The 17,923-nt window shown below is 41.1% G+C and overlaps 2 protein-coding genes across 2 annotated transcripts; both read left to right on the top strand.

Annotated features, from left to right (window-relative positions):
• Window positions 1–97: 97 nt before the first annotated feature.
• LOC103704706 (putative ADP-ribosylation factor GTPase-activating protein AGD8) lies at window positions 98–7,982 on the top strand. Its single transcript, XM_008788111.5, has 7 exons — window positions 98–577; window positions 822–940; window positions 3,145–3,583; window positions 3,904–4,164; window positions 6,008–6,133; window positions 7,100–7,201; window positions 7,543–7,982. Exons 1-7 carry the CDS (start codon window positions 509–511, stop codon window positions 7,648–7,650), a joined length of 1,224 nt encoding a protein of 407 aa, XP_008786333.4. The 5' UTR covers window positions 98–508; the 3' UTR covers window positions 7,651–7,982.
• Window positions 7,983–10,873: 2,891 nt separating this feature from the next.
• LOC103704705 (uncharacterized) lies at window positions 10,874–11,975 on the top strand. The gene has a single exon (XM_008788110.5). It carries the CDS (start codon window positions 10,902–10,904, stop codon window positions 11,745–11,747), a length of 846 nt encoding a protein of 281 aa, XP_008786332.4. The 5' UTR covers window positions 10,874–10,901; the 3' UTR covers window positions 11,748–11,975.
• Window positions 11,976–17,923: the final 5,948 nt, after the last annotated feature.

Below are 17,923 nucleotides of genomic sequence, written 5' to 3'. Positions count from 1 at the left end.
GTATGTTCTTGAATTAACAGGCCCTCGGTGCCATCATGAAAGGGGCTGGTACGTGTACAAAATTCTATATGTAACCTCGTAAAAAAGCAGAACCGCCAAACAATCCGGTAGGAGGAAGGTGCTACGCGCCATCTAACCCGGCCTTTCCGTTCGTTCTACCGACCGCAGGCCTGTTAACTTTTTATGCGGCTGTCGCCACGAACCCTCGGCTCGTGGCCTTGCCAGCTCGGAAGGTAAAATAATCACGGCTGGGGGCCTCGCAATTTCGGAAGGAAAAGAACGAAAAAAACACCTTGCTACAAAACTCCTGAATCGTGGAAGGAATTTAAAAGGTTTAGTAAGTAACCTATCAATTCATCGTTATTTTAATTCGAGTGAGAGCAACCAAGGTCTTCCCCTCTTCTTTTTTTCCCCAGAGGGAGAGGTTCTTGCCCCAAATACCCCCTCCTCCTCTCGGGAAAAAAAACCCACTCTCTCTCTTTCTTTCTCTCCCTCTCTCTGACCAGCCATGGCTTCCGAAAGCTTCACCGACAAGAACGCTGTTTTCAAAAAGCTCAAATCTAAGTCGGAGAACAAGGTAATCTTTTCAAGCTTTTTTCTCTCTTTCTTTCTTCTTATTATTCTTCTTGGTCTTTCTTTTGTTTCTTTTATGGGAATCAGTCTCAGGTTTACCCTTATAGATTCTGGTTTGTTGCACCTTAATTTCGACCGCTTCTTCTCCTGGAAATCGATTAGGCTTTGAGGATCTGGTGCGGGAACTCCAGATCCCGACGGTATCCTCCAGATCTGATCGCTTCTGACGGTGGATCTTTTCGTCTCAGATGTGCTTTGATTGTAACGCCAGGAACCCTACGTGGGCGTCGGTGACGTACGGGATCTTCCTCTGCATTGACTGCTCGGCCGTCCACCGGAGCCTCGGCGTGCACATTAGTTTCGTGAGGTATGGGATGGTTGTTTTTTTCTTTTCTTTTCTTTTCTTTTTCTCTCGATGGAGGCTACCTTAGGTTTCCCTTCCTGTATTTGCGGTTCAATTAGGTTTTTCTCCGATTAATTTGCAGGCAATTTCTGAATTTCATGAATTTCCCTTTCAAAACCCTGAATCGATTGTGTTGCTATTATTGCGAACCTTTATGCCAGTTTTTTTCTTTTTGGTTTAGTTGAAGAGGTTCGAATCCTTAAGCCAAGTAATTTTGAAATTATATACATGAGAAGATGCAGCTGGTGATCGGTAATCCCAAACGCAATTTTAATGACTATATGGTAACATTCACATCCCTTCAATGGAAATTGAGATCAAGCTATCAGATGTTAATAGAATTCTTGCTAGCTAGCTGCTTTTTGGATTCCTCTGGGTGGAAACCGCCATCCACTGAGCTGTATGCGAGAGAAGTTTAGAATACACTGAAATTCATAGTACAGAATTCAACTTTTGGGAAGTGTAGGGCAAACTACAAGGCATATTTTGATTCTTTAATTGAACAAAGTATATTCTGCATACAAACATTCTTGCAGGTCGTGTTATAATCTGTAGAATACAGAAGAGGCCAGTTCATAGGTGGTGAAATTTTGCTTTGTCTAGCTAAGTTATCAAAACCAGGTTGATATTTTGTAAAAAAAGAAAAAGAAAAATGAAGCCTCGGTCTTGAACTTTTAGGTTGTTGGATGGATGCAAGCTTGTGGCAACATGATCGAAGTCACAGATCTGATGCTTATAATAGAAGGATGTAGAGAAGCAAGAAAGAAAGAGTGAGCATTATGCTTGCTGGAAGTCTATTATTGACATAGCGGTTTAAAGGGCTTTTGCTTTGAAATTTTTTTAGACTTGGGGAATATTTCCAGTTGGGTTTGATAATGTAGTGCAGCAAAAGGGGCTTCTTTCTTTGTAGATATATTCCTAAAAACTAGTTTTGCATATAAAATCTAGAGCAGCGTATCTAGATTGGTGTTTTGCATGACAGAAAGCACCAGCTAGGGATGGATGTGCTGACCAATTTCTTCTGCCACACTAATTATAACCAGGTAAATATGCTCAAGTTTTGAGATTTAAGCTATAGGGAACCATGCAATGAATAAAAAAACAATCATATGATTAATGCGAGTAATTTGCATGCACAAATCATAACATACAATATGAGAAGGCGATAAAATATGAGAACAAGTGCAAATGAATATATACCATGGTAACAAATCTCCCTTCAATTAATTTAGCATTGTCATGTACTCCACATTTTTCTATCTTTTGATATGTGATGGCAAAGGCATGCTTTAATTCTTCAAAATGAAGGATTCTTTTAGTGTGGTCATTAAGTATAAAGAAGCTTGACAATGATTTTTGTGATAGGTAAATGGACTGGAGATGACTTCTAATTGATGATAATTGCCTGGCAAAGAATATGATGTAGGTTATCACAGTTGATGATAATGATTCGAGAGCTTTTAGTTGTGCCAGTATACCTTTTACATGGCCTGCTGTTTGTATTTATAGCTTATCTGTATCAGAACCATGGGAGAAAAAAATTCTTATGAAGTAAGGCAAAAAATTCTCTGACTGCTGACATCTTCTGTTGAATGATAGATTAGATAATAATGAAGTGTGACTTCATTGAATTATAAATTTGGAAGGAACTGTGTTACTTTCTGAAGTGCACTGGTGTCAATAATTTTTTAAGGTTGTCAGAAATATGAGCTTGAACTTAGACACATCACTGGAAGACAAATATTAATCAGATAGATTGGTTAATAATCATGTCACTGGAAAGGAATCTTCTGGTAGCAGGTAAGATAGACATGCTTGGTATTACATTATGTTCATACTTCTTCCTTTAATTGGCAAGAGCTCTTGCAGCTGAGCTGCAATTATCTATTAATGTTATAACTGTAATATAGTGATCAGGTCGGGTTGAGTTTGACTTACAAAACCTGTTGTAGTTACCATACAAGAAGTATCTCATCACTTCTCTTTTGTTCTTTATTTTTTTTCTTCTCACTTAGCCCTTTTTGATATATTTATGTTATTTATGTTTTGGAGGCTACAGTTGTATTATAACTTAAATCAATTTTTTTTAATATATAACCTGATCTTGAATGGGTCTTTCGGGAGTTGTTATATAGATTACTCAAGAGTTTTGCTTCCTTGATTTCTAGGTCCACAAATTTAGACTCATGGACTCCGGAGCAGCTGAAGATGATGGCTTTTGGGGGCAACAACCGTGCACAGGTTTTCTTTAAGCAGCACGGATGGACAGATGGTGGCAAAATTGAGGCAAAATATACATCAAGAGCTGCTGAGTTGTACAGGCAGATACTTTCCAAAGAGGTTGCTAAAAGCATTACAGAAGATAGTGGCTTGCCTTCCTCCCCGATTGCAGCATCCCAGTCGCCAGATGCAGCTAATGGTCTTCCTGAACTTAAACTTGTGGATGCGTCAAAGGAAAATTTAAATGAGAAACATGAGTCTAAGATTACTCGGTCACCTAAGGCTCCTACTCATTCTACAGTTATAAGTGCTGTTAAAAAGCCCATTGGTGCGAAGAGGACAGGAAGCAAGGCTGGGGGGCTTGGCGTCCGAAGACTTACAACAAAGGTAAATTTGTGCTTACTCATTCTAACAATCATAAATAAAAAATAAATGAAGTCTGAGGAACTTTACAGAGTTTGACTATGGTTTGATTGTGGTGTTTTGGTCGGTTCCTAAGGGTGGCTATCGAAATGTCTGTGGTAGCAGCCTCCATTTGTTTATCTTTCCCCATCTTGTTGGACTTTATATCATCAGGCAGTTGTGGAGCCTCCATATTTGCCTTCTAACATTTTCTCAAAATTTATGATGTTTAGTCTTATCCTTTCTAGGCATGATGAAGAAGTGAGCAGTGACCATTTTAACTTTGCTAATCATTTAATTTGCAGCCAAGCGACAGTCTTTATGACCAGAAGCCCGAAGAACCGGCACCTGCTGTAACATCCTTGGCAAATTCCAACACAACACATGGCCCATCTTTTCCTTCTCGATTTGAGTATGTGGAAACCATACCATCTGATGAGACCAGTTCGGGAGGTGCTCAAGTGATCAGTCATGTTGCACCACCAAAATCTTCAAATTTCTTTGCAGAGTTTGGAATGGATAGTGGATTTCAGAAAAAATCAAGCTCCAATTCGTCAAAAGCACAGGTAAAGTTATATTTTAAAAGATTTCTCATTAAAGTGATCATGCTTTTATTTTGCATGTGGATTTAACTATGGCAAACTTCCTGTTTAATTTCTGCTTCAACATGTGACCTTTCACACGCCATATGATGGAGTCATGTTGCTTTCCTGTATTCCCAGTCACGTATAATATCTTTGTTGGCTTCTATGATTTTTATGTCCTTAAACTTATGGTTATTCATATAGTCTATAATTGTGATGTTACTTTAACTACCAAAAGTTACCATTTCAATTTGTGATCAGAGTTACCATGTAGTGGTTTTTTTATTCTAATTCGTAATCCCTAGGAGATATTACCACGTGCTGCTCGAAAACTGATGAACTTGTTGCAACAAAAAGAAAACTATGTTTAAATTATTGGTTGCATATAATTATGTGAGAAAGAAAGTGAACTTATTTCTAATTTAATTACACAATAAATCGAATTTGTACTGAATGCAATCGCACAATTATGAAGCCTATGACTATTTATAGCCAGCACACCTCGACAAACCAATTCAGTTCAGTTTAACAAATCATGAGCTAATTTCTTATTTAAATTAGTATAGAAATAAAGAAGAATGGGCAAATGATGTATGTCAAAAATGTAAGTTAGCAATAATGACCAATTATGGATGTTCTGTAAATTTTATTGGTTATTTGGTTACTGTTGCTTAGTTTTTGATATATTAAATTTCGAGATATTTAAGTCATCCTGTGTTGTCAAGCATGTGTTTATGGACATAGCCACCAAATTTTCATCATGTACTGTTTATCCATGTTTTACATAATGAAAACATTGCTCTTAACAAGCTCATTCTGCTAATGTTCGTACGATAACTTTGGATCCCTCCCCCCTTTATCATTTTGGTGCATAATCAACTATTTGCCACATTGGCTAGCATGAATTTGTTTTCCATGTTGGACAAAGTTCATTTTTTAATGGACCAAAGCCTACAGCTTCATATTTGATGCTGTTGAAGAAACACAACCATATTGTATATGCTCATGTCAGGATAATTTTTGCCAAGGTTGATATCAAGGTGGATGCGTTTTGACATTTTGGTGTATGACATCTGTGGATTTAGTGTATAATATCTGTGGAATTGCAAACATTATGTTTGCATCTCTTTCTGTATGCATTTCTCTCGTGTCAGATACTTGAAGTCATAGTGGCTTGCTAGGCAATGTTATATAGTTTAGAGCAATGCTATGGTAACTCAGAAAAATCACTTAAAAAAAAGTCACTCACCTATCTTCCACCAATCATGTGGCTTCATTATTTGGCACAATTCACAATGCAAGTACAAAGGGAGCAATGGAATGACAACACACCAACTGAGTGATGTTTTGAGTTACATTTCTGGGTTACTAAAGCATTTTTTTGTAGTTTATCCACTGGTTAGCATGGTGGAAACATATAAAGAACTTCAAGAGAAGTTATTTTATTGGCTTAATCGAATTTATTTTCTCGTCCTATTTTAAATCAATTATTTTTGCAAGGTTTTTGGTGTCATCATTGGTTTTTCCTCTCTATCTTGACATTTTTTTAAAGTGGGATAACTGTGGTGGTAAACATGAGGAAAAGGCTACATTAATGGATGATGACTTTGTTCATATTTATGCATGATAAGTCTGCATAAAACTGATACTGCAACAGATCCCAGGAAAAGGTGACATTAAGGGTAGTTCCTGGGATCTTTTGGTTTTATGCAGTGGACAACTCTATAGTAGGGATGCCAAATCATGTAGCACTTGATCTTGTTATCGAATGTCTAAGCTCCGAGTTTGTTTGTTTGTTTGTTTTAACTCTCATCATGATCATCAGATCCAGGAAAGTGATGAAGCAAGGCAGAAATTCTCAAACGCAAAGTCAATTTCATCAGCCCAATTCTTTGGTGATCAGAACAAAGATGCTGATATGGAGGCTCAAATCTCCCTGCAAAAGTTCTCAGTATGCACTCTAGCTGTTGTCATAAACCCTTACTAGAATCTGATATGTAGATGTGATGTTCTTCATGCACGGGGCAGAGTGATACAACTCCGCCGGTTTTCAAACCATCCCTTCATCAGTTCTAAAAGAATCAACTTCAGCTAAAAGAATTCCAAAAGAATCCCTGTTTTTGTGGGAGCATGACCACTCATGGGCCCCATACAGTGACAGGGATCCAGCATGACTCCATACTTTATTAGTTTTTGGTTGCTTGGTGGTTCCAGGGCTCCACAAGTTTGCAGCCATCCATGATGTCTCTCTCATGCATTTCACGTATCCTACTACCATGATTAATGCTAGCTCAGCAACATATGTGACTCCACTTTAACTATGTGAAAATGGGGCTAGTGCACTCACTTGTCAGGGCCTGACAAGTATGGTCCAAGAGACCGTCTCGAACAAATAGGGAAGCACCACAAAAGTGTTACTTGTAGATTCGCATGGTTATGGAATCGGAAAGCATTTTCCTAAACTCATAGGCTGTTGAGTTTTACTTAAATGCATATAGTAGTTCTTCATCGTGATTTGTGTTGAGTTCTGTTTCTCATCTCTAGAGCTCCATATGTTGATAATTTTATTGCACTGTGTTGTGTGGATGGTTGGGAAGAATCATATGTGAGTTGGATGCTATCTTTTCCATGGTTTCAAATCCCGATAGTACATCCTGCGGGATGCTGGGATAGAATCGTCCTACCATCGTCCCAACATCCCAATATGTCTTGGGACATCTCTTGTCCCAACTGTCGGGACGTGGATGGTGGTGTGTCCCATTCTATAGAAATACCTTGATGGCCCTGTCTCATGGGATTTAAAATCTTGATTTCTTCAACTATCAAGTTCCGATTATTGATATTTAATTTGCCTTGCTAACTAATAAAGTTGGATTGCTGTTCAAAAGCCACTCACTTTTAACTTTCCTCTATGTAGGGGTCAACTTCCATTTCTAGTGCCGATATTTTTGGTCATGAAATGGATGATTCTCGACTTGACCTTACTGCAGCGGACCTTATCAACCGAATCTCCTTCCAGGTACTTTCCTGAACATGGGATGTTATATGCTGATTAATCAGTTCCAGAAGATTCCACTTGCTAGGTCAACGTCAGAAATGTGCACCAAGATCATTTTCGTTGAGAGTTTTGAGATGGTTGAACATGAGGGGTGATGAATGATCTTTAATTTTTGTTCATCATCTGTGCTTGCAAACTGCGACTGCATTGACTGCCCTTACAACCTTAATTATTTCTTGAGAAGCAAACCATCAAATTTGATGGCTTGAGTGTAGGACCAAAATTTATTTATAAATGGCTAAGTTTTTTGTGATGTGTTTTTTTCCATATGATTGCTTCAATATCTTCCTTGTGTTTCTCAGGCTTCAGAGGATATATCCTCCCTCAAGACCATAGCTGGGGAGACTGGGAAAAGGTTGACATCTTTAGCTTCCAGTCTTATCAATGATCTTCAGGATAGAATCCTTTGAGTGTGGTTCGTGAGGTCAAATTCATATACGTGTTTAAGGAACAGTTATTCGAAGACTGGATCAATCTCGACATCGGGGGAGCTTGCTAGCCTACTGTCGTAAATTTATCTCGTAATTTTTTCACGGAGATACATTGTTCATCTTTCCTGGTGCTGTGCATGACCTGCTTTTGTAATAGTGGAAACGTTTGGGGCTGTAGAACCCTTAGGAGAGTGTTTGTGGCATTTGGACAACATATTTGTTAAAGCTCTAAGAAGTTTGGGACTTGTATTTCTGAACTCGGCAAATTTCTTTCCAGCAACCATGCCTGAAAAGTTGCAGTTGTTTAGTCATTTAATGTTATTTATGTTGTGTGCCTCCATTAAAGTTGAAAGCCAGGATGAGGATCCCTGCTTTTGTATCGAAAAGGATGAAGGCTGCTTTCTTAAATACATGCTTCAGAAACTCTGGCGACCTGCAGTGGACATGGAATCATTAGAATCATAAGAAATAAATAAAATGGTGGAAGCACACTTGCTCTAGAATCATCCGTTAGGTACCATGCTGTTGGAGATGAACGAGCGGTAGCTTAATAATAATGTCCAGGCACAAATTGGGAGCAGAAGGAATGCCTACTCCATCCGCCTGGCAGCTAAGAAAAGGCTTCAAGTCTAGCTCCAACGGATACCCCACAAACTTATCCGTTATCTTGGTCTTGACTTGAGGTCACTTGAAGCGCAACAACTTGTGGAGCTTGTTGCTTCTCCATCGACACCTGATCCTTGTGCAGCCTCCAGATGTTGAACATGGCTTCCGGACAGCGACCACAGTCACAGCATCGCAGCTGAATCAATGGAACAGTTATGACATTAAAAAAAACGGAGATAACAGGAAACTGGGATTTCAGGTGGAAATTGGATTTCTGTATCTGGTGGAAAGGGATGACTTAACAGGCAGCGGTTACCTGGCTTCTGGGACGACGGCCTCCAAAAACCTGCTCGACAAGGATGCCTTTTCTATAATGAAGGTGCCAAGGTGGCTGGCCCTGGTCCTTCAAGCTGGGGTCAAGACAGCAGCCATGCAAGCTATCTAGCAGACCACAAGCGAATTCATGGGCATCCTCTTGATGAAAACAGGACGAACAAGGTTACGTGTCAAGCTTTCCTTCCTGGGCACCAAGTACGCTCTTTTTTAAAAAAAAGAAAATAGAGCATGAGATACGGGAATTTTTTATTTAATCTGGATCAATGCAACAAAATTTTAAGCACCAAGATAGCTTCAAATTATTTTGCAGCACAAGAAACGCACAGCAGCTATGACTATCATGCTGCATCTAAGGCTAGAAAACTTAAAAACCCGAGTAGGGCTTATACCAAAGGCAGAAAACAAACTAATTTCAAGCTTCAAAAATGTGCCTAGATTACTAGATGGCATCAGAACGGTTAAAGGGTCAATAAATCATCATAGTTGCAACTACTGATGACAAAATGGTAAGGAATGGTACCCCATGGATAATTCAGCAAGCAAGATTCAGCACGCCACCCAAACCTGTCTATCTAATGCTCTCTGAAGTAGCAGAATGGCATGTACCCTCTCAGCTAACTGCACTTTGAAAGCCTTCCTGATCAAAACCTCGTCCCACCGATCCTCGTCGGAAATAGTCAGGTCTCGCTGAGCCAACCATCGTCGGCAAAGCAGATCTGGCTTTCATGCTATCTCAAAGAGGTTTGCACAAAGCTCTGCCCGACGTCTACAGCAATTTAGAGCCTAGAGGAGCTGCATCGTTTGGTCTCGCCATCTATAGTACCGCCTAGTCTTCTTTTCTGCGCGCCAATGCAGGCAACGCAGCGGAATGGTTGCTAGTCGCAGAACCGCAGTTGGAACAAACAAAGCACATGGATCGTACCCACACTAAGAAGAGAAAAGCATCCATCACCAGCATCCCGGCCCACTTGGAAAGCTGTGGATGTGGTGGTACGAGCGCATTGGTGGGTTAAAGGCTTAAAGCCAAACCTTTTGCCTCAAAATAAAAGGAATGCTGAAATTTGATGTAATGCCGAAACCAGGCGCGCGCACCAAGGATACGCGTGGTAGCACTTAGAAGAGGCACGCGCGCGCGTGATTCTTAGCGCGTTGGGGAGCATCAAGGATGGTGTTGAAATGAATCGAGGGTTTCTTTCTCATGGGTCCAGATTGGATTGTAGCTGGTGCCATTCGGCGAAGCAATTCATTGATGGGACTGCAGCCCGTTATTTGTGGTTGTGGTTCATGCTCCGTGCTGTTATATATTTTAACAGTATTTAATATGCTAAGCTAAATATAACTACCTCAATATAAGACGATTAAAGTGTTAAACTCAAAACTCTCGAGTCTCGATATACCATAAGCTTGTAGATATGGAAGAAAGTTTGCATACCAAATAGCAATAGCATTATCAGATAGCAACTCACACTTATGTTAAGCTACAAGATTGAAGAATTTCATGACTATGTGGGTTTGGCGAGTCTTGGGCCGGGTATCCTGATCATTAGCCATTTTCGAGAACTTCTTTGACAGGTTGCTCTTTGTTGTATGCAAGACTATATTAGAGCTGGGTACGTAAAATGCCAAACTCAACAGACCTTAAACTTAGTTACTTTTCTCAAACAATATGAAAATTAAGCTTGCATTTTCCCTAGGATCTCTAGAAAGCTTTTATGAGTAACTAAGTATAGGATCTCTGTTGATCATCGTCCTTTTCTCAAAACAATATGAAAATTAAGCTTGCACTAGACCAAGTTCTTTATTATCGCACATACTGAGAGACCATTTATAGTTAGAATAGACATGCTTACAGAGTTACAGTACCGAGCTAATGCAGCTTCTGGTCACGCCTACAGTGGGCAGATGCCATGGTTTTCTGGTACGACGCAACTTGTGTGATCCAAAATCAGGCATCCAAAGCTGCTACATGAGATCATATATGTGATAGCGCTGACTGCATGCTCAGAGTCTTTACTAGTAGGCAATTTGTTGGTGGTGTGAAAGAGTTTCGCATGACACCCTCCAAGATAAGGAAAAGTTGGCCATGGAATGGAGATCCCGAGAAGATTGTGCAGGCCAGAGGAAGCGCAACACTGGGGAGAATCTGTCGGCCGGGTCACTCCAATAGGCGTACAAACCTTACCCCTTCCCATGTGCCTTCAGCCACTTCCAAACCCACCCACCCACCCCCAAACCCTATAAATGCCCGCAACTCTTCTCCCTCCATCCCATGACACAGACGTCCCTTCATGGGTACTAGCACTGGAAGAGTTGTAAGTACGGTCGCACTGTTAGTGCTGCTGGGTGCGACAATATGCTCAGCCACTAGAGCCTTGTTGAATCTAGAGGCAGGAAATTATGGTGCTGGCCACGGCATTGGTGGCGGTGCCGGCTATGGAGCCGGAGGTGGAGTTGCAGTCGCTGGAGGTTATGCTGGTGGAGGGGGTGGCGGAAGCGGGGCCGGCTATGGTGCAGCTGGAGAGCATGGAGTTGGTTATGGCAGTGGTGGTGGAAGTGGCGGCGGAGCTGGGTATGGAGTAGGGGAGTATGGTGGCTCTGGTGGTGGTAGTGGAGGAGGCGGTGGTTATGGTGCCGCTGGAGGAGATCACGGATTAGGCTACGGAAGCGGAGGTGGTAGCGGCAGTGGAGGTGGGTACGGTTCCGGTGGAGAGCATGGTGGTGGATATGGAGGTGGCGGCGGCGGTGGTAGTGGTGGTGGCGGCGGCTCTGGTGCTGGAGGAGCACAGGGTGGAGGCTATGGTGCAGGCGGGGGTTCCGGTGGTGGTGCAGGGTATGGAGCTGGGGGAGAGCATGGTGGGGGATATGGCGGCGGTGGTGGAAGTGGTGGTGGGGGTGGCTATGGCGGTGGAGCTGGGGCAGGGCATGGAGGTGGTTATGGGAGTGGTGGTGGAGCCGGAGGTGGTGAGGGCTATGGCGATGGAGGAGAGCATGGCGGCGGGTACGGTGGCGGAGGAGGGAGTGGCGGTGGTGGAGGTGCCGGTTATGGAGGAGCTGGAGGGCATGGAGGTGGTGCTGGCGGTGGGAGTGGCGCCGGAGGTGGGTATGCCGGAGTGCATGGTGGCTACCTCCCTTGAGGTTGGCCTTCTAGCACTACTACAAAGGGTCCTCTCTTCTTCAATCGTCAGTAGCATAAAATAAGCGTGGCTATGAGTGGCCCGTGGTAAGCGTGCATGTGTGGAAGTCCAAAGCATTAGCAGTACGATGATCTTGGAGTTGATTGTTTCGCATTGAGCCCAAGCTAAATTGACTGTAATCTAAGTATATAATATTCTTAGAATGAAAGATGGTATGCTTATTATCTAGTGTAGTGTCATAAAATGCTGGTTCTTCTTGGCTGAAATAAGTTGATGAAAACTGCCAAAAGAAACAGCCGGCACTTCATCAGCATCCGGTTAATGTAGCTCTTCGGTCCAGGGAGCAGCGAGGGAGATTCTCTCCCTTCCTTCCGCATGGGAATTAAAGCTTACGAGAGGAACGAAAAAGAAGCAAAACGCATAAATCAAACTGGTTTCCTTTAACAGCCAGGAGATGAAGTACGGTAGGAATAATGTTGTTGTTGTGCAGCGATTGTAGGGGCCGAAGTGGATAGAATAATATCCGTCAAAATTTATTATCGTATATGGAGCTATCTGGATATAGAAGGAAGTTTGAGCATTCGACTCCTATCCATATATATTCCTATCATATCTATCAAAGAAAAATGAATATAGATATAAATAGTCAATTATTCAATCCGTATGTAAATATCTAATTTTATTTATATTTATATTTATATTTAATTTTAAATAACATCCATAAATTTTTAAGAAAAATAAATAACCACATTAACATAATATTAATTTGATTTATCATCCATATAATAATGTCTTTGATTCTGTGGTCATAAAGTATAACTATCAAAATTATATCCATATTTATATCTATATTTTCGGTATCCGATTTGTATCTATATCTGTTTAAACAAAATATGGATATAATTTTTTTCATCTGATTGATATCTATATATATATTAGTCAAACGAAATAAATATTGATATGGATATTGTAATGTCCGGGCCCACAACCTACTAGGCCCAATAAGGAATAGGCCCAGTTAAGGTTTGGGCCCAAATTTTACTGTGGCAGTATAATTACGTGATTAGGAAAAAAAAAAAACGAGGGGATAAGACCGACAGGGAAGGGTGACCCGCACCCCCTGCTGGCAGCCGATGCCGGCGCGCCGGAGACAAGGGGGGCGGCGGCCAGTCCCGAGGTATGGAGGAAAGGAGAGGATGGGACCTCTCAGAGGGGGGTTTCATCCTCTAAATAATCATTTAAGCCTCTGCCGGCAACCCCAAGTGAGAGACCCCCTAGAGCACTGAACGAGAGAGAGAGGGTTTGCCAAACCTACTTCCGTCGCCGGAGAAGATGCTCGTGGCTTCTTCCAAAAGCTAGGTAAGCCCTCTACCTTCTCTCCTCCTGATTTATTTAGGATAACAAAGAAAGAATGAAAGCAAAGAAGATGAAGGGGGAGGGGGTTACCGTGCGCGGCCAGGGACGTCGCCAACAGCGTGAACGCTGCCGGCCTCGGCTCGGCCGCAGGTACAGGCCGCGGACCGGCTGCGAGCACGGACGAGCCCATTGGCCGCTGGAATCAGCCGCGGGCGCCGCCGGCCGTGGCGTGACCCCAAGCTCGGCCTCTCCCGAGCCCCCTCATCTTCTTCCTTGTGATGGGAAGGGGAGGAGATTAGAGTAGAAAAAGGGTTCGGGAGAGCCTTCGGGAGAGAGAAGAAAGGGAGGAGAAGAGAGAAGAAGAAAGAATGAGAGGGTTGAGAAGGAAGGTTGAAGAAGAAAAAAAAAAAAAAAAAAAAAGAAAGAAGAGAGGAAGAGGGGACTCATCCTCGTCGTCGTGTGCGGCGGCCGCCGGCTTCGGCCGCGAGCACCGTCGCCGCAGGCGCGCGATGCAGGCTCGGCCGGGGACGCCGCCGGTCGTGGCCCGGCCCCCTTCCGCTCGCCGCCCCCCTTCCACTCGACGTCCTCCCTTCGTCGGAGAAGAGAAGAGGAGACCGTCGCCCTCTCTTCGCCGGAGAGTAGAGGAGAAGAGGAAGGGGAGATCGGGATGAAAGAAGAAGGGAGGAGAGGAAGCTTCGGGAAGGAGAAGAAAAGAAAAAGGAGAAGAGAAGAAAAGGAAAGAAAAAGGAAAAGAAAAAGAAAAAGAAAAAGAAAGAAAAAGAGAAACAAAAAAAAAAAAGAAAAGAAAAGAAAAAGAAAAGAAAAGAAAGAAAATGAGAAGAGAAAAGAAAAGAGTGGGTTAACGGACCGGAATCGGGTTCGGATCCGAAACACGTTAAGCCCAATAATAAGAAATTGGTTTAGCCAATTGAACCTGAACCCGAGCCCAATCAAATTGGGCTAAGTCTGGACAAGCCAGACTATAAATTTAACCAATTAAAGCCCAATTCAAGCCAATGTAATTAATTTGGGAGCCAAATTGATCCCGGATTGACCCTGACTCAGGCCCAAACGGGCCACAGTGACCCTAAACCCAAAATTAAACCCAATTAAGCTGGGAATTAAGCTTAGTGGCCAATTGGAAGGCCAATTAAGACTTATGAGCCCAGCCAAGACCCCAATACAGAGGAATTAGGCTTGGGCTAAATTTCAGGTAGAAAAGGAAATAACATATTGTTATTATGACATGATTTTAGGTGATTAAGGATCTATCACCTGGACTTGAGCAATTTGGAAAGCGAATTGAAGTAAGTAATCTGCCTTAATCTTATCGTAGATCCTGTATTACATTTTATAAGATGAACCAGTGTTTTTTATACAATTTGAATTGTATGCATGATTAGTGAAGAATGTAAGTAACCTGCCCTAATCTTTATGGATCATACATGAAATTTAACATGTTATGCATGTACTGTAGGCTAAGAATGATATGTGTATCTGACATGCTCTAGTTATACAAGATATGATGATATATGTTTTATATTCCGTTATGCCTACAAAATACTGGGATTACGTTACATGCTAAGATATGAGTTATGAAATATGAACATGAGTGGTACATGTCAGTCACATGATTCATAGTTGTGCACATATTATGTTTTCATAGCTCTTGTGATACATGCAAAAATGAATGGAGTTCCATGTTATGATTTTCTTAGCATGAGTGTAAAGAATGATAATGATTTGCCCTAGCTGCATATTGCTTGTAAGGGGGTACCTAAGAACTACTAATGCTACGGGCCGAATGCAACTGAGCCGGCCTTGCCAGTGGCCGATAATGACTGAGCCAGCCCCGCCAGTGGCCGACTAATAACTGAGCAGGCCCCGCCAGTGACCATTAATGAATTCGCCGTAGCATCTATGAGGTACTACCTATACTGAGCATTATTTATGAACTCTTAAGAGCTACTGACCCAATGTAACTGAGCCGGCCTTGCCAGTGGCCGAGAATGACTGAGCCAGCCCCGCCAGTGGCCGCCTAATAACTGAGCCGGTCCCGCCAGTGGCCAAGAATGACTTCGCAGTAGCATTTAAGAGCATGACCACGGTATGCCGGGGGCACGGTTCCATGTGCATGTTTTATGAAAATTTTGTGATTTACAATACTGCTTTGTTTAAATTGCATACTTTATGAAAATGATATTTGAAGCATGATCATGAGGCTCGTTTCAGAGATTGGGTATATGAGGCGGGTGCTTCCAAATCCTGCAGATGTGTTTTTGGGGAGAAGCAAAATCGGTGAGGGGTGAAGGACGCTTGCGTGAAGCCCCGGAACCGGCCAACATCTGGCAGGGGAGCCCCGTGTTTCCCCCTCATGTGGGCCCGATAGTCACGTGCCCTGCGCAGGCGGGCCGTGACATTTATGAACGTGCCTGACCAAAGCATACATTGTTTTACAACGGGTTTTGAATATATCGTTATGAAATGTTGTATTTTGCTATAACCGATATCTCCTTTAAATTGCATACATATTATGCCATGAAGATGATTAGATAAATATGCATGTCAGCTTCTCAAACCCTGCATAAACATGGTTACCGTTATGTTCGATCCGGTAAGATTATGTATGATTACTTACTGAGCCGTGTAGCTCATATCCGTTCATTTACTTTTTCTTTCAGATCCTCACCACTGATAGCTGCCAGAGACACGTTAATTTGGTATCAGGGCTTCTGGGGTAAAGCAAGTATACTTTTGTGTACATAAACTATGTAGAAGCTCTGTATTTGGGTACTGACCAGCATGTTGTACTAAGAATGCTTTCATATGAAAAGATTCGGTTGGTTTGACTACCCTATTACCCAGGTATGAGGCTGCGTGCTATTGCGGGTAGTAGTCGGCAATAGCACGGCCGTGTCACGGATCCGGATCCGGGGCGTGACATTTTCGTGGTATCAGAGCAATAGGTTAATCATGAGTAAAAACGTTAAGTTTTAATAAGGAAATGGGTAGTTAAGTCTCATTTAGTGAGATTCCGCATAACCGGAAAGGAAAGAAAAGATTTTATTAGTCGTATCATCAGTCAATCACGAAAATTTCTTGACATAAATATTTTGATAGACGACAATGAGCAACAAAAAGAAAGAAGTTAAGGCTAATACAAAATCATTCTCGGGGCATGATTGTGACAGGTATGATATCAGAGTTTAAGATTTAAGACTACTAAGAATTTTGGTGTTTTGAATCAGAATGCTAACGAGCCATGCCAAAATAAGAAAAAGCTAGTTTGGAGATTTCTCGATGGAGTAATTTGTATTTTGGATTATGATTAAAGTATATTTTGACTGATATTAAGTGGAGTACTAGCCATGGAATATTAAAGTACATTGTGATTATTTATGTATCAGTATATAGGTGATATTGGAAGTTTAACTTGGTACTGGGTACTGTGGATGATACTTCTAGTTTGAAGTTAATTATTTTGATGGCAGGATAGGGTTTATTCATAAGTTGTTTCAGGCTTGGACAAGGAAAGATATTTTTAATATTCTTCGAGGATAAAATCTGTATGACAAATTATGCAGGCAACTATTATATAGAAAGAAAGTATATTTGAGAAATGAGATCTAAGGGTTTCCCCTTTGTTTACTTGGAATGTGAAATATTAGATCTTTGCAAATTATAATGCAAGATTAATATTTCGATTGGAAGTCATTTAGTAAATTCTGAGAATAATTTTCAATGTTGAAGAATATTTTAGGCTCAAATGTTCTACATTGGATAAAGTGCAGTAGTTTGTGATCCTGTGATAAATCAATTAAACAAATATTAGTTGATGTTTTGATAAAAAAAAAAGAGAGAGAATGATGATGACATGGGGTCATTAGGAAATGCGAGTGGAATCAGCAATAGAATTGATACGGGAACATGCCCAATAGCACATGATGTTGCAGGAGTTTGTATTTAGTGATCATGTTTGTAAGATTTGAAATAAATTATTTTATCTCTAATAGAGGGGCAATTATTAAATGCTTTCATTTATCACTAAGAAGCAAGTCTAAATTGTTTTATGAGGAAGGTGAAAAAATTATGGATGATAATTCCACATATCATCGTCTAGTGGAAAGAGTACAATAGAAGAAGATTTTTAAATAGAGATCTTACAACAAAAGTATACATCCTTTTCTTTTAACGGGGATGTGAGATCCAGAATCACCTTCTAGCAATGCTAAAGTAGGGCAGATTATTGTTCATGCAATTTAAAGATACCTAATAAAAGATTGGGATATTGAGAAATAATTTTCAGAAGTTTACACAATTTCGAGCTTAAAATGTCCTAAGATGATTTGAGAGCTTATCTCGTATTAGGAAAGAAGGTTTATTTTCAATGAATGAAGTTGTTGAAAATGTAAAATTCATTTTAAAGCGTTGTCGCTTATTTAAGAGGATCTGATGTTGGGATACCCTTTCTTTGCTCGCTCATGGAAAAGTAAAAAAGAAGTTTTGGCTAAGTAACATACGATCTAGATGGAGGAAAGATTTGAAGTGCAAATACAGATGAGGAATTAAATAGTTCTGTTTGTAGGCAAATAGTATGTTGATCAAAAGTTATTTGTGAATTCAAAGGAATTTGATCAGAATGCGCAGCGAAAACATAGTGATCGGAATTATTTATCTAAGTTGGCCAGAAGTATTATTCTTTTGATTCGGAAAGTTTTGATCTGTTTTCTTGTATAGTAAGATTTTTTTGGATAAATAAAAGGAGAATGTTCTGATTTCTGGATAGCACTGTGCTATCCTAGATTCTCCAGTTTTATGTC

This window comes from Phoenix dactylifera, chromosome 6 (genome assembly GCF_051530095.1).
Source record: "Phoenix dactylifera cultivar Ajwa chromosome 6, Ajwa_hap1_PhDact_Kaust_v1.1, whole genome shotgun sequence".
Taxonomy (NCBI): Eukaryota; Viridiplantae; Streptophyta; class Magnoliopsida; order Arecales; family Arecaceae; genus Phoenix; species Phoenix dactylifera.
This window is presented reverse-complemented; position numbering and strand designations above follow the sequence as displayed.

Coding starts and splice junctions, on each gene's coding strand:
- LOC103704705 (XM_008788110.5), top strand. CDS start 10,902: ATGGGTACTAGCACTGGAAGAGTTGTAAGTACGGTCGCACTGTTAGTG.
- LOC103704706 (XM_008788111.5), top strand. CDS start 509: ATGGCTTCCGAAAGCTTCACCGACAAGAACGCTGTTTTCAAAAAGCTC. Junction 941..3,144: donor GTGCACATTAGTTTCGTGAG/GTATGGGATGGT, acceptor CTTGATTTCTAG/GTCCACAAATTTAGACTCAT. Junction 4,165..6,007: donor CCAATTCGTCAAAAGCACAG/GTAAAGTTATAT, acceptor CATGATCATCAG/ATCCAGGAAAGTGATGAAGC.